The sequence below is a fragment of the Cutaneotrichosporon cavernicola genome (genome assembly GCF_030864355.1).
Source record: "Cutaneotrichosporon cavernicola HIS019 DNA, chromosome: 1".
In the NCBI taxonomy this organism is placed as follows: Eukaryota; Fungi; Basidiomycota; class Tremellomycetes; order Trichosporonales; family Trichosporonaceae; genus Cutaneotrichosporon; species Cutaneotrichosporon cavernicola.
Window position 1 is genome coordinate 144,980 of NC_083393.1, and position 22,010 is coordinate 166,989.

Genomic DNA, 22,010 nt, shown 5'->3' on the forward strand with positions numbered 1-22,010 from the left:
GAGCCGTACTGGAGAACCGAACCGAGAACCGAACAATGCAGATTAGTACAACTACGGGCTAAGGAGCGCCTGCACAATGTGGTTGACGCGCAGGTGCCGCAGGTCCGTGTAGGTCTGGCCACAGCCCACGAACAGGATAGGCTGACCAGTGACGTATGTCATCGACAGCGCTGCGCCGACCTTGTCGTCCTTGCGTCAGTTGACATGAGGACCCGTACAACTCACAATAGTGTCAAACTTGGTGAGGAGGATGCCGTCGATGCCACGGCGGCGGGCCGGCCCTGCGCCTGCCCCAGAGAAGTCCTTGAGCGCACGGTCAAACTTGGTGAGTTGGTCGACAGCCTCGTTGCCGACAAGCGCCTCGCCGACGAAGATGATCTTGTCGGGGTTGTTGACGGTGACGAGCTTGGCGAGCGCGCGCATGAGCGGTTCGTTGTCCTGCATACGCCCCGCCGTATCAATGAGCACAACGTCGAAGCGGTGCTCCTTGGCTGCTGTCAGCTAGAACAAGCCTGTATTGCTCACCATACGCAATCGCGTCCTTTGCGATGCCAGCCGCGTCCTTGCCGTAGCCACGCTCGTATAGCTCAATGCGGCGTGAGCCGTCCGGCGCGCCGCCAGCAACACCCATGCCCATCTCGTCGCCGAGCGCGCCGAGGTTACGGACGTGCACACGCAGCTGCTCGACTGCGCCAGAGCGGAACGTGTCGCACGCGGCAATGAGCACGCGCAACCCGTTCTGTAGGAGCCAGAAACACACCTTGGACAGGTTGGTCGACTTGCCCACGCCGTTGACGCCGACAAACGTCAGCGTGTACGGGTCGGGTGGGGCGTCAGGCGCAGACAGTGAGCCTGGCTGGGAGCGCTTGCGCTGGATATCAACGAGGAGATCGGTCGACGTCTTGGGCGTCAGGATGCGCGTCATGCTCGCCGACAGCGCCTTCTCGACCTCGGACTTGACGGACGAGAGGCCGCCAAGCTTCTTACCGACGAGCGAGGACGCGACGCCGTCACATAGCTTCTCGGCGATATCCTTGGCGACGTTCTTGGACATGAGGTGTTTCTCCATCTCAGCAATCACCGGCCGCAGGTCCTCCTTGGTGATCGCCTTCTTTCCAGACAGGCGCGAGAGCATGCTGGCCCACGTAGACTCCTCGGCGGGCTCCTCGTCGTCGTCAGCAATCGTGAGCTTCTGCGTGCGACGCGAGAGAATGTCCTCCTCGGTCGGCAGATCGTCCTTCTTGCCACTCCCAAAGTCCCAGTCCGCGACCTCGTAGTTGCCCGTCGCCGTGCGTGTACCCAGCGCATCCTGCGACACTAGCGCGTCAACGTCGACGGTCACATTCTCCGGGGCAGGCGACGAATAGTCGAGCGCTGCCATATCGGCGTCCGACACAGGCGTGTCGCCCCACTTGCGCATGAGCTTGGCCTGGGCACCAGACGCCTTACGCGGCGAGGGCACGGGCGATGGCGTCATGCTAATGTCAGCTTGTTTACACACAGCCACTCACCCATCGCGCCCGCGCCCCTTCCGCCCCTTCATGCGGCCCTTGAGTGCCTGCACGTTCTTAGCTATGTCCTCGGCGCTCACGGCATTATGCGCCTCGTCGCCCGAATGCGGAGCTGCCTCGTCAGCACGGAATACACCAGTGCTCACTCTCAGCGCCTGCGTTGGCGATCTGCGACTGCCGCATCGGCACCGGCACTGAGCGACCACCTTTCCTCCCCGCCGTAGCTTCTTGGCTCTTCAGGCAGCGGTCGAAGATTGCTTCCCATCGCTGGTCGACGATCTGCTGTCCGAGGATCCGCAGCGCCGAGAGGCCCCCTGGGGCGAATGGGCTGGCACGGTCCGCGAGGGCGTCGACAAACGACTCGAGGTACGGTTGGAACAGGGAGAGAAAGAGCTGCTTGGTGCGCTGCAGCAGCGCCGGGATGTACGTCAAGGGCAGGAGCGCGGGGAAGACAACCTGGGGTTAGCTAACAAGGATGGGAACTCTGTTACACACAACGAAGACGAGTCCCAGGCCGTTCTCCATCGTCCACCGGATACTGTAACCATCCTTCTCGAACCCGTCCTCCTCGGTGCGTGCCTTGCCCTCTATCATGACCTCGCGAATGAGCGCGTTCACCGGGGACGCCGGGGTGGCTGCGAGCGCTGTGAAGGTCGGCGTGAACGAGCGCGACCACAAGATGACGCCGCCTAGCGCCAGTGAGCTTTGGGAGGAACAAATTACACCCTCGACTCACTCTGGTGGGATATGGATACGTGATCGAGCATGCTGGAGGAGGTGGAGTGGACGATGACATGTCGGCGTAGATGTCGGCGTCATGTGGACCACTTTGGTGTTGAACCGGGCCGGACATTTGCTTCCGCTCCATCCAACTATCCCACGGTGTATGTCTATAGATAAGGCCGGTATGTCAGAGCCGAGTCTGGCAGCCCGATCCGAGAGTTCCGTCCGGAACACCCCTAAAGTCGAAAGTCGACGCCCACATCACATCTCTCTCTCATCTCTCATCTCTCTACTCTCCGACGATGCCAGGACCCGGTCCGACCGCTCACCAGGTCCTAGTCTACTCTGGACCCGGCGTCTCGCCCCTCAGTCTCTCGCACACCCTCCTGACACTGTCCCTCCACCTCCTTCCGCACTACACTGTCCAGCCCGTCTCGGCGTCCCTCCTCTCCTCCGAACCGTGGGAGGAACACTGTGCGCTCCTTGTCATTCCGGGCGGTCGCGACCTGCCCTACGTCGAGGAACTGTCGCTCAAGACGAAAGCAACAACCCGCATCGCAGACTACGTCCGCGATGGCGGGCGTTACCTCGGCCTGTGCGCCGGCGCATACTTTGCCTCAGCCGAGGTACGCTTCGACGTGGGCGGCACAAAAGAAGTAACGGGAAAGAGAGCACTTGTGAGTCAGTCATATCAAGGTAGATCTGATGGTAGGCGTTTTTCCCAGGTACGTGTGCGGGCCCAACGCACGCCGGCTTCGACTACGGGTCCGAGAGCGGGGCAAAGGCCGTGTCACTCATTGCGCGCGACAAGGTCCTAGACCTCATCTACTACAATGGCGGTGGACACTTTATCATGCCCGCCCCTCTACCGGGCGTCCAAGTCGTTGCGCGTTACGCCGAGCCGCCGTCGCCTGATGCCGACATCGCCGCGGTCCAGATCACCAGAGGCAAGGGCAAAGCCCTCCTGCTCTCCGTGCATCCCGAGTATCCGCTCGAGGACCCTCCCGCCCGTGACGCGATCTCCAAGCTCCCCGACCCGCCGACCGAGGAGGTCGTCGAGGTGGCCGAGAAAGGCCGCGTCGAGTGGTTCGCCGACCTGCTCGCCGGCCTGGGCCTACACATCCCGAGCCGGGAGGAGGAACGTGCCGGCGAGGAGGAGCACCTCCTTCTACACCCGACACACCCGTCGCCCATCTTCGTCCTCTCTCACCCCAAGTTGCCCCAAGTCGCTGCAGGCGTCCTAGATGCCAAGAACATCCAGGCCAAACTCAAGCCCACGTCAGAAGACTCCAAGACGCTGCGTGATGGCAACGACGAGGTCGAGGTCCGTTCGGTCGATGCCGTTCCCGACGTTGCCAGTTTCCTCGCTAAGCGCCGCCTCACTGAGCCAGAGTACCCTCCCGCAATTGGGGAACTGTCGCTTGGAGACTCGACGCCAGCAGCCAAGGCACCCGACATGCACTCGCTGACCAAGACGCTCCTCCTCCCCGGCGCCAAGGAGTACAATGCGAGCTGGACCCCGCTCTTCAACTTTGACACGTACTGGACCGAGCTGGATGCGGCGCGCAAACGGTCTGGTCGCGCGACAGGTATCATGCGTGAAGGACCATCTGGCAGTCGACCAGCCCTGGGCGACCTCATGCTCTACGGCGAGGCTGTAACCAGCACGCAGACGATGTTAGACCGCAACCCTGTTCTTCTTGCTGGTCTTCCGTCGCCACTCTCATTCCTCGCCTCGTTCCAGCTCAGCGGTCGCGGACGTGGAAGTAACGCCTGGCTCTCCCCAGCCGGCTGTTTGCAGTGGAGCATGCTCCTCACCCTCCCAGCGAGCATGGTCAGCAAAATGGTGTTGATCCAGTATCTCACGGCCTTGGCAGTTGCCGAGGCAGTAGACGAGGACGGGCGGTTGGGCGTGCGCATCAAGTGGCCGAATGACATCTACGCCCAGGCTGAGGGGATTGGCGGCACCGAGATCGGGTCGGGCAAGAAAGGCATCGTCAAGATCGGCGGCATCCTCGTCAACACAAACTTTATCAATGGACAATGGCGCATCGTCGTCGGTACAGGTCTCAACGTCCTCAACGCGCTGCCGACCACCTCGCTGAGCCAGCTGCATGACCTCCTCACTGAGCGGGCGGCGCGGAGCGGGTCGACCAAGGCACTGCCCCCTCCCCCGACGATGGAGGGTACGCTCGCACGCATCATGAATGCGTTCGAGGCCAAGTGGGTCCAGTTTGTCGAGGCAGGTAGCTTTCAGCCCTTCATGGCAGAGTACCACGCTCGATGGCTCCACTCGAACCAGGAGGTCACCCTCACCACCGTTACCCCGCACCAGCGTCTCCGTATCGTCGGTATCACGCCCGATTACGGTCTGATGCGTTGTGTGCCGGTGACCGCGAGCTCGAGCATCTTTGGCCGCGAGGTCGGGAATACCGAGTACGTCGAGCTGCAGCCGGACGGGAACAGCTTTGATCTCATGGCGGGTATGATCAAGAAGAAGGTCTAGTACGACGTAGGGCGTTAGCAGAGTGAGCCGGGGTTAGATGGCGCGTTGTTTACGTGTGGCCAGTTACCAACATCTAGATGCGATGTACTCTTGCTCGTTACCTCAGTCGGCCAGGCCGCCGCGGTGGTACATGGATGTCTGCATAGGTACTCCACAACGATGCTACAAAGCGCTCTGAACATGATGCTACACAGCGCCCCCGGCTTGCCCAAACCACGATGATGATGCTAATGAATGTCTACCAGTTGATGCCCTTGGGCGCCGGGAGCTGGTGCGTCTGCTCCCATGTATCGATAAATGACTTGATTGTTGCGCGCGTTGCTGCCGTGTCGCAGCGGATCGCGCCGCTCTCAACACCTGCCCTCTCGGCCACGAGGATTTTATTCATTTGCTGTGCACCGTACGTCTTGACGAGGGCAGGGCCGACTGTCTCGAGGTGCGCAAGGAGGAGCGGTCCGACAGCGGGGTGCTTAGCGAGATTGGCCTTGAGTGCGGTCGCGACCCAAGTCCATGCGGCCGGAAGGCGCCACTCTTCCGGGACGAGCTCGAGGAGCTGTTTCGGCGTCGGTTGCGCGGGAAGCGTGTGTGCGAGACTCCCCAACGGGAGCGCCAGAACTGCAAGGTACATGCGCACGATGCCGATCATGCGCCGGATGTACTCGGAGTGACTCTCGTCGACAAGCTGGCCGGTCGACTGCTCGTATTCCTCCCGCGACTGGCCCTGCATGTCAGCGTGGACAGCAATAACGCTCACCTCAACCCGAACTGGCCAGTACGGCACAACGAAGGGACACTTCTTGACCAGGCGAGCGTACACCACGCTGCCAAACGCGGGGTGTCCACGAAGCATGACGCCCATGATTATACGGGCAAGAGGGAAGGCGGCCTCGGGCTTGGCCTCGACTTCCCGCACAGCCTGCCGGATGAGTGCCTTGGCAGTGTGCGACAGCAAGTAGTAGTACGGAAGGTGCAGTTGCTCGGTGAGCTTTATTGGGTTGGCGGCACTTGGTGGGGAGGAGAGCTGTTCGTTGAACTTGGCGCAGAGGTCGTTGGTCTGTCGTTAGCGGAGCAAACTCCTGGCAGCTCTGTAACTCACAACGGCGAGAATCTTCTCCTGCGTGTTGACGACTTGCCCAATCCAGCGCTTGATTAAGCGCATAGTGGGAAGCAGCGTATCACGCATCTCTTTGTTGGCTTTGAGGGGATTAATGACCTCCGCCTTCATGCGCTTCTGCACGTCGACCCACTTGGCCCACTCACGGCGCCCATGCAAGGAGGTGTCAGCCGCAGCCCTCCTCTCGTCCTCCTGGCGCTGAGCTGCCGCCTGCGCGGCCTGTGCCTCCTTCTGCTTCTGCTCCGCTTCTGCGCGGTCTGCCGCCTCCTTCTCTGCCTTCTCCTTGGCTACGCGCTCCGCCTCTGCCTTCCTCGCGAGCGCCTCTTTCTCCGCGGCCACAGCCCGCGCCTCGTCGTCCTCCTTGCGCTTGCGTTCAGCAGTCGCACGCGCAGCCAGCTCCTCCCCATGGCGACGCTCAGACTCCTTGATCGCCGCGTCAATGTCCTGCCATGTCAGCTGTGCAAAGTAGACTCAGCTCACCGCCCAAAGCTGCGCCTGTCGTTCTTGGAAGCGGCGGGTGCGTTCCTTCTCCTCGGCCTCGGCGCGGACAGCAAGCCCTTCCATCATGGCCAGCAGTTCATCAGCATCACGATCGCCCTGGATCTTTTGCTTTCGGTCATGCTCCTTGCGGATGTTCGACCTGATTTGGTCCAGCTCAGCCTGGCGTTCTGCAGCCTTGCGGTGGCCGTGCTTCCACGCGTCGGCCTCGGTCGCACGTATCCACTTGGTGTACTCGCTGGGGCCGTTATCCCGGAGAAGGTCAGCCACAGTCGGCTCCCAGGGGCGCCAACTTGGACCAGCGACGGGGACTTTGTGGTTGGGTTTACGCGCGCCGGATGGGGCGCGCCGCGGTGCTGGTGGAGGAGCAGAGCGCTTCTCCTTCCTTTACGTCAGATTCAATTTCCCAAGAATATCTTACTTGGGATTACGGTAACTTGTTTTCGAGGTGGTAGACATGCCGTCGAGGAGATCACCAACCTCATCTTCAGAGTTGGTGTCGTCTTCGCTATCGCTAAACACCAGAGTGTTGCGGATCGCGATGCCGAGTTTGGACAGTGGTTGCCTAGCATCAGCAAGGTGACTAGTATGTGACTCACCGGGTGAGGTCTGGCATGGGAAGATCATCACTCTCGTCAGACAAGTAACTAACGTCATCTTGGACAACGCCGACAAAGTTGTCGTCGGAATCAGAGTCCGAGTCTGGGATACCAAACTTCATGGCTGAGGTGATAATCAGCCACCCGTGGTGCCGTTGAAGTTTGCGCGCGTGAGGATGCGTAAAGCGCACAAATCGAGGAGGAGAGAAGGAAATCTACAGTGAGATGAGACAAGGAAGGTTGAGGTTGACGAAGATGTTGATGGCTGCACAGAGTGCCTTCCTCCACATGGAGATAAACCAAAGTCCGTGTCACGTGGTTTAAAGTGTTGAGGCATTTCGACTCTTAGACGGAGCCTGAGTCTCATCCCAAATGGTGCCGATCTGAGCGATCTGAGGGGTATTGTGGCGCCAAGAACATGCTCAGTAGTGTCAACAACAGACTTACTCTACCTATCTCATGGCCAAGATAAACTACTCTGCCTATGCACTCTTAATTCACGCAGCGGAGCATGTACGGTTGGTTAGTCCTCTGGGCCAGATAACGTTCGCGAGAACATCAAACGTGCGTGGGACATAAATACCCAATACCCGTGTGGAATCCAGGTCAGCTGCCCACCGTAGGTACCACATTTGGCTCTAATAACACCAGCCATCACCAACTGGACTCTCGACACTTCACACCGCATTATCCATGTCGTGGACAACACTACCGCCCGGCCCAGGAAGTCCAGGCGAGAGCTGGACTGCACATCCCGAGGCCTTCACCGACGGCCCAGCATACGCCGAGCCCCTTCACGCCAATCCGACCAAATACGTCGAGGATCACACCCATTCTGAAGACTGTGAGACGTCCGTTTATAAAGCTAACACCAGCCGGCTCCGAGCTGTGCGAGTACATCCGCGCATGTGCGCGGCAAGAACCCCGCGTATCCCTCCGCATCAGCGGGGATAATGGCCGCGCCTTTGACTTTACCATTGACCTCGCGCCGGTCCTCGCTCAAGGAGGCAGGAACATTCGCCTCTTCTCCCGCCCCACCGCCGCATATCGTACCGCACACGCATTACGCGATACAATATCCGGCCTCAGCCGAGATATAGCACAAGCTTGGGCAGCATGGTGGCGTGTCCTCCTCCCCGAGTGGCAGACACGACAGCGGCGGCACTCCAACATCTACCCACCCTGGTCAGAAGGACCATGGAAGGATCAGGTCCAAGGGGAGGAGGAACGGCTCCTCCGTCGCGAGCTGCGTGGATGGTGCGACGCATATTCTGCCGACAAGGGCGTAGTCAAGTGCTTCACACTCAAGAAGGAGGTTTGGGGGTGGGACGTCGACCTTCTCCGCCGGACGTTGCAGCACCGTATTTGGGCTAGTGGACAGCGGGCTTTCGTCGACGTTGAGATCGAGTGTGGCGAGGACGACGTCACTGTCGAGCCAGAAAACACGGTTGTTCGCTTGAAGCATAATTCCTGGATCGTGGTTTTGGGTTGGGTCACCCTGCTCTACCCGCTCCTCTGGGTGCTCCTGCACCTGTTTGGGCGGTATGGAGCGACGTACGATCAGGCTGTTGCAAGTTGTGAGTCGAGCATGACACAGAATGAGACGATGAGACGGCGTGACTGATGGCAGATGCGCTCAAGCTCTACCCCGCGCTCCCTGGCACGTGTCCAAGCGAGTCCGTCGCCGAGGGCGCACAGCGTTATGCCGCTGCAGCGGTGCGCTACGGATTACCACCAGACGCGCGGCTTGTCAAGGGCCCGAAAGGCGTGCATGTACTGGTCGGCGTCGAGGAGTCCGATTGGCTGCGCGAGTGGGAAGATCGAATCCTGCAGTCTGTGAGATTGCGCATCAAGGCGCCACTCGAGGGCCATGCTCTCGTGCTCGAGGCGCACCAAGTGCTCGAGGTGGACGAGGAGGAGGGGCCGGAGATGTGTGAGGTGTGAATGTGCTTGGGCGATTGAGTGTTTCTGTTTTTGTTCTGTTTGTCGGCGTTCTCGAGCTCTCAGATCTCAGATCTGTACTTGGCAGTAGGAGATGTATCATCGTTGTTGATATTTAACACCAAAAGCAGAGCTCCACGGACTACTTAGTCACTCGGTCCATCACATCAGCCAAACTTGCACGGTCACCAGGATTTGTTAATCTTTCATCACACTATGCTACACTAGCAATCATGTACAACTTGTGCGTTCGTTACGTTACTGGTGTCAGCATACGAAGCTCGCAAAAGCAAGCCAAGGTCCCTCAGGGTAACTATGAAGGTAACATCATTTCTGGAACGCCAGCACCCCCCAAAGCCCGCTCCACCAAGACGGCCAAGCGGAAGGGTTGCACTGACTGGGTCGAGCCCCCAGTACGGCTAATAGGGAACTTTTGTCGTCACTGGGACCTGGCAAAGAGCAACTCACCTATTGGATCTTGGATGGGCTAGGGGCAGCGGAGCCCGTGCCAGCGCGCGCCTTCTTCTTGGCCGGAGCCGCGCGCTTCTTGGGCGGCGCGTTCGGGTCCAAGTTCTTCTTCCATCCCTTCTTTGGCCCAGGCTTCTTGCGCTCCTCGGGAGGCTTGGGCGGTCGACCGCGCTTCTTCTCGCCATCGTCACGCTTCTTGCCCTGCTGCTGCTGGTCGTCGTCGAGACCGAGGAACGACTTGCCAACAGCCTTGATAAGGTCCTCGTTGGACGGCTGAGCCACACGCTTCGACTGTTGCAGTTCCTGCGACATGTACATCATGTCGTCCCACCGGTCGAGGTACTTCTTGAGGTAGGAGTGTGACGAAAGGCGATGGCGCAGGGCCTCGGCCTTGAGTGGAATGGGCTGGCGGGGCACGCTTGGGTTCGAGCGGGTAGCCCCGAAAGGACGACACAAGTCGGCGAGGAACTCGGCGGTCATGTCCTCGAGGACGTCGACCGAGTCGACATCAGGCTCGGCAACGTCGCCACAAGCGTACATTAGACGCGCGATCTCGCCTCGCATTTGCCCACGCATGCTCGGCTCCTCACGTGGACGCGAGTTGCCCGCGGTGAGGGGACGTTCAGTCGCAGAGCTGATGAGGGCCGTGAGAGGGTTGGTAGAAGCAGACGGTCGTTGGTCCGGCACGTCGATGCGCAGGCGTTTAACGGGACGGGACGGGTCCTTCGGGCGGACTGCCTGCGGGGCTATGCCAGGGCGACCTAACGAAGGATGGATCGGCTGGGGTGGTTTGCCGTGCGCGTTCTGCTGTGCCATGCGCTGGCTCGCAATGAATGTCGAATGGACGTGGCGCTGGCGGTCTGGCGGCAGAGCTTGAAACTGGGCTATGGCGTCCTGAGTCGACGGGCGCACAGGCGGGACAGCCGGCCGCAGGGACATGGCTCTGTTGTAGTTCTGGTGGGCGAAGAACAACGACAGCGTTGCGAGCAGGTTCGGCGGCACCGCCGGTGCATTCGCTGGTGCGACAGGCGAGGAAGCCGATGGTGTTGCCGCTAAGGGCGTAGCTGGACCGCTGGGCGGTCCACTAGTCGGCGCCGATGGCGGTTGCGACGGGGGCTGCGACATCTGCTCTGGTCAGCCATTATTCATGGAACAAGAGCGAAGGAATCATAAAGCCGATTGAAGCATAGACGCTCCTGCCTCACATCGCACCGCACCGCACACCGCGTTCAACAGCCAGTACACAGAACGTGGACCAGACAGCGTCTCGCGGCCCGAGGCCACCGAGGTGGGCGCAGGTGGCGCGAAGGAGACAGGGAGGGCTCAGAGAATGGATTGAGCTAAAGTTGAATCATGTCAGGAGGAAGGGCAGACACTTACGTTGTCGGGAGCCGTGGGGGCGAGAACCTTACGTTGCCGGGAACCGTGGGGCCGAGAACCTAGGTAGAGGAGAGAGAAATTCTAGCTCGTCAGTGTCGAGTTCAACAACACGGACAAGGGATGGGAGTTCAGAAAGTGTTTTTGGTATATTGGGTTTATCGCTCATGACCTCTCGGAAGCAGAACTGAAGTTTGGTTTTCATCACGAAAGATGAAGAAGGTAGGACAAGACACTCACGAGGAAGAAGAGAGATGGGACAGTATCCCGACACCAGGCCTGTGTTGTGAATGGTTATTCGCTGCGCAAGCCTGGCGTCTGGGGGTCCTCTGTCAATCGGGTAACCCGATTTCGAAAAGAGACGATTGATGAAAGGTGGATGGAGGAGAGATTAAGTAGTTCTCCAAGAGTGCAAATGGGAAGGTGCGAGACCGGAGTTAGGGAATTCTCCGATGGGTGGCACGTCCTCAACCCACCCTATGTTTGCCACTCGACTTGAATGTTGGATCACAACCTCCACCTTACATCAACCTCCACTCGACTTGAACAAACATGGGCGCCGACGGTGGAAGCATCCCAGACCGACGCGACCTCGTCAAGACGCGTGGCAAGGCCGCCACGGCCGACAAAGCTGTTTCGCGCGAGCGTTTCTTCTACTGTGCCCTCAGCAAGGTGAGGTTGCTTGCTTGCTCGCTTGCTTGACGTTTCGCAAGCTGACGCCAGAAACGGCTGGCCAAGCCAGTAGTCGCCGACCCTCTTGGCAAGCTGTACAACAAGGACGCGGCGATCGAGTACCTCCTCGACAAGAGTGCTTACGGCGACGGCGAACAGATCTGCCCGTACATCAATGGTGTCAAGGTATGCTAACATACTATCAAGCTGACGTCAGGATCTTCTCACGTTGAATGCGCAGCCGAATCCGGACGAGGGCGAGGGCAAGGCGCCCTTCGTGTGCTGGTTGTCGCTCAAGGAGATGAACGGCGCTGTGCCCTTCATTGCTCTCCGGCACTGCGGCTGCGTGTTCGCCGACGGCGCGCTGCGCGCCGTTCTCCCCAACCTCGCCAAGATTGGTGAGACGGCTGAGGAACCCTCCCAAGTCGCCTGCCCAAACTGCACGAAGACTTTCGACCCCACCTCGTCATCAGCCGTGCTTCCGATCTATCCCACGCAGGAGGTGCAGGACGTGCTCCTCACGGCGCTATTTGCAGCGCGCGCCGTCGCCAAGGCCAACAAGAAACGCAAGAATGGCAAGGACAAGGAGAAGAAGGAGGACAAGGGGGAACGCGCAACAAAAGTCGCCAAGCTCAAGAATGATCGTTCGGCATCCGGCTCACCCGCGCCAGCGGCTGCCAACTCGTCCCTCACATCGAGTGTGCGCGCCCAGCTTGCCGAGCAAGAGAAGAAGCGGTTGGCGGCGCAGGCGGGGATGAGCGACGCCGTCAAGGCCATGTTCCACAACGGTGATACGGGCAAGAAGGGCGACGTTGCGGATTTCTTTGGACGCACGTACAACCGCTACGCGACGTCTTAGCTGACGTGGACCTGGGCGAACGCGAACCAGCGGACCACCGAACCACCGAACCCAAGCGAGAGACTTGTTGTATCAACGTTCTGCATCATAGTAACTGTAAGCTACGGCATCTGCATTGTGTGTGACTGTACGCTACCATACAGGGTATGGCCAGTGGAAATCTAAGAACGATAACTGGGATGGGAAAGAGACTGGCTGCCATTCGGCAAGGCCTTGGGTGCGGGATACATCTTGGCCCAAAGCTCGGTGTTGTGTCCGAACCGCTCGCCGTCCGGAGGAGGCAAACTACCAGGCGGCAAGATACCCCCATACCCCTCGAACTTGCCATCCTGGACGATGGCTATTGAGCTTGTATGAGCCTCCCTGGGACGCGACCCGCAGATATCGCAGAAGAACCGAATCGCATCCCCTCCGGACTCGGTTCTGGACCTCCATTGTGCGGGATGGCCTGTGATTTGGACAGAGTCAAAGGCGATAATGTACGATGAGATGTGGCCCGTGAGTCAAAGGCGATAATGTACGTTGAGATGCGGCCCGTGAAGCGGTTGCAGTCTGTGCAGTCTGTAGTCGGCTCTCAGGAGCGTGGTGCGGAAGGAGTGGCTATCCACGACAGATTGGAACGATGCTAGCTTCCTCATCTACAGCCATAGTCACCGCGCCGCAATTGTAATGCTCGGCGAGTTTCATGGCGCCTAGATTGCCACCTCACCCAACGCTGTTGGTTTGACGGTCGGCGCGTATCATGGGTTCGGCACACCACCATTCCACCGAACGGCCGACAGGGTATGGGCCGCGAGTCGTACGCTTGATGAGCAAGTCCGACGCTTCTGCCCAAGGCAAGAACGAGCATCGCAGCGGCGCGGGCGGTGCCTTGTGGTGTGGCATGATTCCCCACTTGAAAACAAGTCTGATGAGCCACGGGGACGACATGCCGCGCCCAACCCCGAACCCGACATCGCAAGAGCCCAATGGATACATGCAAGTGGTGGTGATACAATGCTAGAGGCTAGGAGGTGTTGTTACTCGGGAATCTTGGGAAACGGGTACGCGGTCATCGGCAAGGTCCGCACACTTGCGCTTTTATTGCTCAAGCTCAATGGGACGCGCCGTGCACTCCCCGAACTGGAAGAGGCAAACTCTAGTGGGGGCGTATCGTCCGCCTCGGTCTCGTCGACACTCGCCCGTCGGGATACGGGCGCACTCCCACCAACGCGGAAAATACGTTTGCGGCGCCCCTTGACCGGCCCGTGGCCACCATTGCCCTCCATGTCCTCGACTGGGGTCGAGCGCCCGAGGTGCGGAAAGGAGCGGACGGCAATGTGCTCGTGTGCACGCGCGTAGGGGGATAGCGTGTTGGCTGACAGGCTGAGGGTTGCGAGCTGGCTCACACTGTTGTTTAGGGGGAGGGTGATGCGGGGACCAGAGAGGCTGGGAGCGCGCTCGCGTAGGCGAGAAGGTACAGCCGAACGGGGTTTGGGCTCGTGGCTTACTGTCCGGCGTGGAGGGGTGTCAGGTAATGGGAAGGAGGGGAAGGAGGCGGCGGAGCGTGAGAGTGAGTTGCCTCTTCCGTGTCGTGGGCCGTTGGCGCGCAGCGGCGAGCCTGGTCGCCCGCCTAATGGGGACGGGGAGGGGGATGCAGCCCGCAAAGCCGTACTCAGCGATTGCGCGTGTGATCGCGCATCGCTCACGTTCGTGACCGTCCGCATAAGAGGCGGATGGGAGAAAACACGACCGCCATCGCGCAAGCTGCCCACCGTCGAAGTGCCGCCCACGCTGGAGGCGCGCGCTGTAACACTTCCAGTCCCGCCAGAGGGGGACGGCATGGCGCCGCCGAAGCCGCTCTCGCTAGGGGCACGGATCCGGCTCTGCGCGTGAAACACGCGTGGGCGGGTGACGACGCCGCCGCCGACCGCGGGGAAGAGCTCCCATGTGATCGTTGAGTCGTCGTCGGGGCTGGCGACGGACGCGCTCGATCGCCGCGAGGTGTTGGGCGATACCTGCATTGGGGAGCGCACGATGTCGTCGACGACGTCAATGTCCTCGAAATCATCTTCTGGCTCCAGACCCTCGTCGAAGCTCGAGTCCATCAGACTGCTCAGACCGCGGCCGGTGGTCCGCGCCCGCTGCCACACGCGTCCCAGTGCCTCGTATCCCGAATGCGTCGGCAAGCCTTCTGGCCTCAGGCCGTAGGTCGGGTCGTAGTGCTCAATGTCCGGGAACACAGTGTACCCAGTGGGCGACTCGCCGAGCGGTGGTGGGGACGGCTTGAACGACCCCGTACTCGGGCGGTGCAGCGCTCTCCTCCGTGGGGTCGGCGTGGCAGAGGCCGGCGCGAACGAATCGCGACTAAGGTGGGGCTCCTCGTCGTCGCTGTCGTACTGTGGCCTGTTTGCGGGTGTCACGGGTTCTGGCCCGTCGCGGTACGGCGTCTCGACTGTGCCGCCTGAACCAGTGAACCAGCGCTGTGAGAGGCGGTGGATGATTCCCGGCAGGTCCTCGCGGAACATCTCGCGCAGCTGCCCCTCAATCTCCTGCTGGAGATATCCACGGATGACCTCGACCGAGTCAAAGGTGGAGGAGACGTCAACGTTCTGCAGGGGGTCGTTCTTGAACACGAGCGTGATGCCCTTGGTCTTGGAGACGACGAGAATGAGGATCGCGCGCAGATGCAGCTTGCTCAGGCGCAGCGTCATTGGCACGAGGAGCGGCTGGGAGGCGAGGAGTGGAGTCGAGATGGGCAGGGTGGAGCTGGGGATGAGGTTGGGGTTGTGCGACAGTGGGTTGGCCTGCACAAGGCAGCGGACGGTGATCCACGCGTCGCCCTGGTACCCAAGGCGCAGAATTCCGCGAAAACGGTCGAGCGAGAGGTCTCCGATCTCCAACAGCGTGAGAGTCGGGGGCTGGGGTTAGCGCCAGAGTAGGAGGGAGTGGAGCTGAAGTGCGGAATCGAGCGGCATCGACTAGTACGCCATCGCCTGCACGTGAGGCACCCACCTGCGAGCCCATGTTGAGGTCGACGACCTCGATGCGCCCCTGGATAACAGGCGGCTTGTTTCCCTTGTTGAGCGCCGTCTCGAGCATCGCCTTTGCGTCATCGTAGAACGACGGCGAGAACGCGTTGTCCCATGACGGAAAGCAGAACGACATGGTAGGCGGGGTGGGGGGGTGGGGGGCGCGGTATCTGCGTGTATGGGTGAGGGTGGCGTGTATGGGTGAAGACGGTAGGTCTGACGAGGACGGGACGGGCTAGGGGTAGGCGATAGGAGTGGCGGGGAGGTGAGGTCGCACGAGCAGGTGAGGAGAGTGTGCCTGACTTTTTCGACCGTGACCGAGGACCGAGGACGGCCGTTGGCGTCGTCAAGTCTTGAGTTGGAATGTGAAAGACAATGTGAGGAGGATGGGACGTGATGTGACTGGAGAAGGGGGTGGTTCAACTGGTCCCAAGAGCGGAATGAAGTGAAAGGTTTTGTTGGCCGGTGAGGTAGGAATCAAGAACCGCGCGATAGAGCTGCAATTCAATTAATTGAATGTACAGTAGCAGCTGGGCTAGCGGGGTAGGGACATGATGCGGGACCGTCAATGTCGAGGTTGGCGGGACTTGCAGAAGCAGATGAGAAGCGGAGGGTTGGCAAATAGATGGCAAGCCGTTGGACCGATGGCGGCAAAAACAGAACATCCGATCAACCCCGAGTACCAAGTCGGAACGGGCGGAACCAAATTACGCAGAACATAGGGCTTACATGGCTTGTTTGTGCCGCGGCACGCATGCATTGCCAGGCAAGCCATGCCGAACTACGCGTCCTCGTTCATGGTCCTATCGTCTCATGACCTGTGCAAGTGTTTTCTCTTCATGCCGTGCAGCTACAGTACGCCGTATCTGAGCTGAACGCCTGTAGGCCCAAACTACCCAAACTACCCAACTACCCAACCCCAATGCTCGCTGATCTTCCGACCATTTTTCAGAACATGAAAAGAATCATAAACAATGATAGTGTGGTCGCGCCGCTCAACGCCCGCCGTTCCTTGTCCATTTTCCCGCAGTACCTGGCCCCACGGGCCATCTAGCTCCGCATCTATGCCACTACTGCTGTCCGACATGCTTGACCTCAACACGACTCGCCCCAATCTTGGGCGGGAGTACGAGGACGGTTGTATTGCGCCGCCAGAACGTGACCAAGGTCGTGGCGAGAGTGTCTGGATCGTCCTATTGTCAGCGCCCAGCCCAACCACTGACTCAAACCTCGTGCAAATAATGCCCGACATCCTGCATGACCTCTTGCTGGAACTTGCCCTGCCTTTTGTTAGTCTTTTCTTTTAGATGATGCGTACATCTGGCCGACCATGAGGTCGCGGTCCAGCCGGTCCTGTCCGGCAAGGCAGAGGAAGCGAGCGCACTTGACAGCGAGGAATTTCTGGCTTAGGCCAGCGTACCATTCTGAATCAGCCTGGCGGACACAAGAGGAGAAGAACGCGGACACTTACGCTCCCAGTACGGCTCGGTAGCCATCAAATCCGTCCTCCAAACCACCTTATTCCCATCCGGCACAACAATAGACGGGACGCTAACCCTCGCACTTGTCTCGTTCCGAATCGTCCCAGACGTAACACTGGATCAGCAGGCCCATATTCAACTCACTGCCACCCAATGGCCTCTGGAACCGAATTGAACTCAGTTGGCCGCTTGGATAAGATTGCCTTCATGAGATGCAGTGACTCGACCGCAGTACCTATCGTCAGCTAACCCCCCACGGAGACCTACCCTCGACGACATCGAGCACTCCCACACCGGCAATCGTATACCCTAATTCCTGCAGGACCGGGGCAGCGTTCACGATGGGCGCGGCACCCATAGAATGACCAAGGAGCTTGAGTCAGCCCATCCAATTATGACGTACAATCAATGCCGGCGCGGTTTTGGCATCGTCCCACATCTGCTGCACGACAGCGACCAGGTCAGCTTGGAGTGTCTGCAGGGAGAGATCCTTGTCGTTACCACTTTGCGTCTTGCCTTCCATCAGCACCTTCTTCTTGCAGGACATACCGTGCCCGCGCGCATCGTATGCGAATACGCCCAACTCTCCTCCGCTTTTAGCAGTAACCGCCTTGGCGAGAGGCGCAAAGCTCAGTGCGCCAGACCCAGCACCGTGATGACAGAAGAGGTAACTTCCCTGCTTGTTCCTCTGGTTCTGAGCGGGAGGGGCAGTGGGAGGAGAGAGATACGCGCGGAAAGTAGTATCTCTTCCTGGCGGGGCGACTTCCAGCGCTTGGGTGAAGAAGTCGGACGCGCTGAGCGGTTCCAGCTTCTTCATGGGCCTGCGATTAGTTGAAATAAGGAGGGATGAGGGACGAACGGAGACTTGAGGTCGCCGACTTGGTCCAACTCCTCCTCTTCATCGTCGTCGATAGGTTCGGCCCATGGCGCGCGAGTTGGCGCCATGGGCGGAAGGCGGTTGAGTATCGAGCGCCTGAACTCGTCGGACATGATTGTTGATGCAGTTGTTGTCGCGCATGCGCACTGCGAGTTAGTTGGCCTCGTCATGGTAGCAAGGACGCGGGGCTCCAAACCGCCTTATTCGAGCCACCTGTACGAAAAGTCCGCGAGTTGGCCATCGCCGAACTGGTCCTCGCTGCCTCCACTCTGTTCTCAACATCGACATTGAAACCGATATCCACGGCTCGGCTGCACGCTTGATCCCCCGCTCTTCCACCCGGAGCCCATCCTTCAACCCCCCGCTCTTCCACCCGGAGCCCCCACTCTTCCTCCTCCTCCTCCTCTCGCGTACCCACTCACCATGTCCGCAAAAGCCGCCGTCACGCAAATAGTCGTGCGTCTCCTCTAGGCCCTTGGCGCCCGCTGATATAGAAACTCGTCGTCCCCGCTGGGAAGGCTACGCCTTCGCCTCCTGTTGGTCCCGCGCTTGGTGCGCGTGCAGTCAAGGCGATTGACTTTTGCAAGGAGTTGTGAGTCGGCTTTCCTCGTTCATCCTCGACTGTCCATCCTCGACTCTTCTCGTCCATCCTCCCCTCTCCCCGCTTCGCTGGGCGGACACTCACCCCAGCAACGCGCGCACAGCACACTTCAAGCCCGACGTACCCCTCCCGACCCTCATCACGATCAACCCCGACCGCTCGTTCAGCTTTACCTTCCGCACGCCGACCGTGTCATACCTCCTCAAGAAGGCCGCCAAGATCGACAAGGGGACTGGTATGCCCGGGACTGATATCGTCGGCACCGTGTCACTCAAGCACGTTTACGAGATTGCCAAGATCAAGTGCAATGAGGAGGCTATGAAGGCACTCGGTGAGGAGAGGGTTGCGCGCGGGATTATTGGAAGCGCGCGTACCCTCGGTATCGAGGTCGTGCCGTAGTCTTGCCGTAGAGTTTGTTGCATCGCATTGTTCTGAGCGAAGAAAGGGGTGACCTACGAGGATTGAAGGAGAGGAGAGGCCGGAGAGAGAATGGGACGTACGGTAAGGATGGAGTCAGTTGTGAGGGGATCGAAGTGACGGTTGTCTGGGTACAACGGAACACATGCATACAACACGACAAACTAGCTTGTCATACACCCTGTCAGCTCAATCTACAAGCCTCTAGTCGGAGATCTCGATTATCTCGACCTCCTGCTGCTGGCGTTGGCGTTGGGAACGCCGCTGCGGCTGTGAGCGCTGCTGGCTCAGCGCAGCGGCTTCGACAAGCTCAATATCGTCAAGGAAGCCCTCGTAAGCGTCAAAGCTGTCATCGATCGTCACGTCGCTCGGAGGGTTCATAAGAGCAGCGCGCCTTGCAGCTGCTCCAGCGACAGCGGCGCGGCGTGGTGGTGCTGAGTCACGCGGCGGCGGTAACGCGGCGACGGTAGACGAGCGTGCCGTGCGGATTGGCAGCGTGCGGCGAGTCTGGGCCGGCCGCGGCGGGGCTACAGGATTGTTGCGCGCTTTCCTGCCGTCAGCTTACAACACATGGTATGGAGCTCACTCGATGCGCGAGGCCAGGGCAGCCTCAAACTTCTCGCCCTGCTCAACTTCGAGGGCCTCCACGGCGCCACCGAGGACCTCGCAGGTGTCGGGCGTGAGGAGCACTGCTGTTAGCTCTCAAGAGGTGGTGCAGCTAACATGTGCCCTTCAAGCAGCGGACCTTGCGCAGACGGAGCTGATGTCAGCTCCTCACATTCTCGGTAGCTCACCTTGGTACCGAGCGGTGTGTCAGCCAGCGCGAGCCCCTCCATGCGGCGATATTCGATCGCACGGATCACCGTACGCCCGTCGCTAACCTCGAGCGAGAGTATGCTCCGCTGGTATGGAGGCACCTTGCCTTCCTTGACCTCCTCGTCGTCGTCCATCCGGCGGATGCGGGTGGCGCCGGAGAGCACGTCGCGCCGTTCCTCCAGCGTGCGCTTGAGGTGGACAGCGGACACGCCCACGTCCATAACGCTGTGGATCTGGACGATGAGCGGGCCGGGAATCGTCGTTGTGTGCCTTGCCACGTCGTCGGCTGTGGGGAGGGTGCGGGATGGGGTGGTGCACGCGCCAAGGTCGGCGTAGAGATATTGTTCTTCAACAGAGGGAGCGTTTGCTCCGAGTCCAGCGGAGAGGAGTGCGGCAAAACATTCGTTTACCCATGACTGGTGTCAGTTGTGCTCGACCAGGATGAACTGAGCGCGTTTGAGTGGGGAAGGAAAGTGAGTCTGAGTCGGAGAAGGAACGACTCACCTGATCTGGTGGTGGATCGGGGTAGCGCTCTGCGAGGTATGCGCGGACGGCTGTTGGGGTAGCCATTTGTGCCGAGACTGGTCAGCGCAGAGCGAAAGTAGCTGAAAGACTAGTTTGGAGTGTTGAGGACAAGTGGTGAGAATGTTTACAATCACAACCTACGAGAAAGCCAAACAAATCCATCTAGCAGTCCAGTCAACCTCCACTCTGCCTTGTTCCCCCACCCCTCCAGCCTGCCTCGTCCATCTTTCCACCTTTCCACCTTTCCTACGTTACGTCTCAATGATCAATGAGGTATGCATGCTACAACGTTTTATGGCGACATGAATTGCGCCATTCTGGAGTCAGCGGCGGCTCGCGTCCGGCGGCCACCGCAGCGGGTTTGCCAAGCCTCACGGGTTGGCCTCGGCCTGCTTCTTGTCTTTGGAGAGGCGGGCCTCAAGCTTGTTGAACTCGTCGAGAGCGATACGCTCCTCCTCGTCCAGGAACTGCTCGACGCTCTGCACCTCGGGAACATAGTGCATGAGCATGCGCTCGATACCGTTCTTGAGCGTGACCTCGCTCGAGCTGCAGCCACGGCAAGACCCCTTGAGCTTGAGCTGCACGATACCGCTGTCCTCGTCAAACCCGCGGAACTCAATGTCGCCACCGTCCTCCATAATGGCCGGGCGCACACGCGTCTCGAGCAGCTCCTTGATCATAGCCACGACTTCGCTGTCCGTGTCGAGCACGCGCGTGTCCTCGGCGCCAGACGACTCGTGGCCCTCCTTGAACAGCGGGGCGCCGCTCGCAAAGTGCTCCATGAGAATCGCAAAGACCTCGGGCTTGAGCACGCTCCAGTTGTAGCTTTCGTCCTTGGAGCATGTCACAAAGTCGGGTCCGAAGAAGACGCCGACCACGCCATCGACGTTGAGCAGCCGCGTCGCGAGAGGGGAGGCAAGCGCGCTCCGGATGTCGAGGAACTCCTGCGAGCCTCCGTTGAGCATGACTTCGACCCCGGGAATGAACTTGAGCGAGGCCTCGTTGGGGGTCGTCTCGGTCTGGATAAACATGGTGCGGGCTGGGGTTAGCACCGAGAGCGGAACGGCTGGTAGACCAGATGCCTAGCGATCAAGTCGCAGGAGCAATACAGCTGGGACGGTTATGGGGGAACCCAAAACTCACTCTGCTGCTGAAGCAAATGGGGCATGGCAACGCGTCCAAAGTCGACGCCGCGCACCATGCCGACCCGCGGAGCAGCGATACGGGCCGTAGTAGACAACGCACGCACAGCGGCGCGAGCCCGTGGTGGGCGGAGGGTGTTGGCAGCGATGCGAGATGAGGAAGCGATGGCGGAACGCATAGTGGTGACCGTGGTGATGTATTGGGTGGAGTGAGATTTAAGTCTGTCACCGTACAGACTAGTCAGCAAAAGAGTGTCGGGTGGCGAGTGGGCAAAACGCGGGCGGGACCAATCGGCCGGCGCCTATATCCCCCGCCTTGCCATGACCTGCGTCATTCGCTTGAACGCAGCCCACTCCGAGCTCAGAGATTATGGCCGAGGCAGGCAGAGGCGGGAGAGGCAGCTGACTCCAGATGCATCCGAGGATACGTACGTGGGCATGCGAACGAGATGAGGTGAGATTGTAGAATTGTAGATCGGCTTTTCTCGGTCCAGGCTGCCTGGCAGGTGAGGCTTTAGCTCTCGAGCAGCAATCAGCAACTGGAGCCTAACTGTAGTTCTGTAGCTAACTGATAACTGGGTGGCGCTGGGTGGCGACTCTAGGTTTGAACCGAGAAGCTCATAACCTTGCCCACAAACTCCTAATGATACAGTGATTATAAACGTGGCAGTAGTGCAGGGCAGAAAGTCTGGTCCCAATGGATCTCATCATCCCATCAGTTCAGTCGCATCGGGTAGCTTTGCGTACCAGCGTTACCTCGTCTTCTCTCAGCTAAAACGAAAACGCATGTACGCTGACGTGGGAACGTGGATACGTGGAGAGGGTTACATGTAAAAGAGTTAGGTGATATATTAGGTAGTTGTATGAAAGAG

At 59.6% G+C, this 22,010-nt stretch overlaps 11 protein-coding genes across 11 annotated transcripts; 4 read left to right on the forward strand and 7 right to left on the reverse strand.

Moving 5' to 3' along the window:
• Window positions 1–51: 51 nt before the first annotated feature.
• On the reverse strand, window positions 52–2,278 carry SRP101 (uncharacterized protein; the record flags this gene model as incomplete). Its single annotated transcript, XM_060602899.1, has 7 exons — window positions 52–189; window positions 226–491; window positions 526–1,478; window positions 1,512–1,623; window positions 1,658–1,967; window positions 2,007–2,200; window positions 2,248–2,278. The coding sequence occupies 7 exons, from the start codon at window positions 2,276–2,278 to the stop codon at window positions 52–54; spliced, it is 2,004 nt and encodes a 667-aa protein (XP_060452615.1).
• Window positions 2,279–2,536: 258 nt separating this feature from the next.
• BPL1 (uncharacterized protein) lies at window positions 2,537–4,740 on the forward strand (the record flags this gene model as incomplete). The annotated part of the gene is made up of 2 exons (XM_060603010.1): window positions 2,537–2,911; window positions 2,947–4,740. The coding sequence occupies 2 exons, from the start codon at window positions 2,537–2,539 to the stop codon at window positions 4,738–4,740; spliced, it is 2,169 nt and encodes a 722-aa protein (XP_060452616.1).
• A 238-nt stretch (window positions 4,741–4,978) lies between these two features.
• Window positions 4,979–7,073, reverse strand: GLE1 (uncharacterized protein; the record flags this gene model as incomplete). Its single annotated transcript, XM_060603121.1, has 6 exons — window positions 4,979–5,461; window positions 5,495–5,794; window positions 5,837–6,298; window positions 6,335–6,737; window positions 6,774–6,917; window positions 6,952–7,073. 6 exons carry the CDS (start codon window positions 7,071–7,073, stop codon window positions 4,979–4,981), a joined length of 1,914 nt encoding a protein of 637 aa, XP_060452617.1.
• Window positions 7,074–7,644: 571 nt separating this feature from the next.
• CcaverHIS019_0100700 (uncharacterized protein) lies at window positions 7,645–8,895 on the forward strand (the record flags this gene model as incomplete). Its single annotated transcript, XM_060603233.1, has 3 exons — window positions 7,645–7,795; window positions 7,827–8,528; window positions 8,582–8,895. The coding sequence occupies 3 exons, from the start codon at window positions 7,645–7,647 to the stop codon at window positions 8,893–8,895; spliced, it is 1,167 nt and encodes a 388-aa protein (XP_060452618.1).
• A 465-nt stretch (window positions 8,896–9,360) lies between these two features.
• On the reverse strand, window positions 9,361–10,906 carry CcaverHIS019_0100710 (uncharacterized protein; the record flags this gene model as incomplete). The annotated part of the gene is made up of 3 exons (XM_060603344.1): window positions 9,361–10,485; window positions 10,741–10,821; window positions 10,856–10,906. 3 exons carry the CDS (start codon window positions 10,904–10,906, stop codon window positions 9,361–9,363), a joined length of 1,257 nt encoding a protein of 418 aa, XP_060452619.1.
• Window positions 10,907–11,289: 383 nt separating this feature from the next.
• rtf2 (uncharacterized protein) lies at window positions 11,290–12,268 on the forward strand (the record flags this gene model as incomplete). Its single annotated transcript, XM_060603455.1, has 3 exons — window positions 11,290–11,409; window positions 11,461–11,595; window positions 11,627–12,268. 3 exons carry the CDS (start codon window positions 11,290–11,292, stop codon window positions 12,266–12,268), a joined length of 897 nt encoding a protein of 298 aa, XP_060452620.1.
• A 1,019-nt stretch (window positions 12,269–13,287) lies between these two features.
• MDM34 (uncharacterized protein) lies at window positions 13,288–15,415 on the reverse strand (the record flags this gene model as incomplete). Its single annotated transcript, XM_060603566.1, has 2 exons — window positions 13,288–15,168; window positions 15,263–15,415. 2 exons carry the CDS (start codon window positions 15,413–15,415, stop codon window positions 13,288–13,290), a joined length of 2,034 nt encoding a protein of 677 aa, XP_060452621.1.
• Window positions 15,416–16,349: 934 nt separating this feature from the next.
• On the reverse strand, window positions 16,350–17,750 carry PPE1 (uncharacterized protein; the record flags this gene model as incomplete). Its single annotated transcript, XM_060603677.1, has 8 exons — window positions 16,350–16,472; window positions 16,509–16,563; window positions 16,598–16,703; window positions 16,751–16,875; window positions 16,905–16,995; window positions 17,028–17,133; window positions 17,164–17,581; window positions 17,620–17,750. The coding sequence occupies 8 exons, from the start codon at window positions 17,748–17,750 to the stop codon at window positions 16,350–16,352; spliced, it is 1,155 nt and encodes a 384-aa protein (XP_060452622.1).
• Window positions 17,751–18,060: 310 nt separating this feature from the next.
• Window positions 18,061–18,637, forward strand: MRPL19 (uncharacterized protein; the record flags this gene model as incomplete). The annotated part of the gene is made up of 3 exons (XM_060603788.1): window positions 18,061–18,093; window positions 18,132–18,229; window positions 18,328–18,637. 3 exons carry the CDS (start codon window positions 18,061–18,063, stop codon window positions 18,635–18,637), a joined length of 441 nt encoding a protein of 146 aa, XP_060452623.1.
• A 222-nt stretch (window positions 18,638–18,859) lies between these two features.
• On the reverse strand, window positions 18,860–20,041 carry CcaverHIS019_0100760 (uncharacterized protein; the record flags this gene model as incomplete). The annotated part of the gene is made up of 5 exons (XM_060603899.1): window positions 18,860–19,205; window positions 19,242–19,344; window positions 19,379–19,415; window positions 19,450–19,887; window positions 19,976–20,041. 5 exons carry the CDS (start codon window positions 20,039–20,041, stop codon window positions 18,860–18,862), a joined length of 990 nt encoding a protein of 329 aa, XP_060452624.1.
• A 247-nt stretch (window positions 20,042–20,288) lies between these two features.
• CcaverHIS019_0100770 (uncharacterized protein) lies at window positions 20,289–21,317 on the reverse strand (the record flags this gene model as incomplete). Its single annotated transcript, XM_060604010.1, has 3 exons — window positions 20,289–20,313; window positions 20,372–21,035; window positions 21,140–21,317. 3 exons carry the CDS (start codon window positions 21,315–21,317, stop codon window positions 20,289–20,291), a joined length of 867 nt encoding a protein of 288 aa, XP_060452625.1.
• Between the last annotated feature and the right edge of the window lie 693 nt (window positions 21,318–22,010).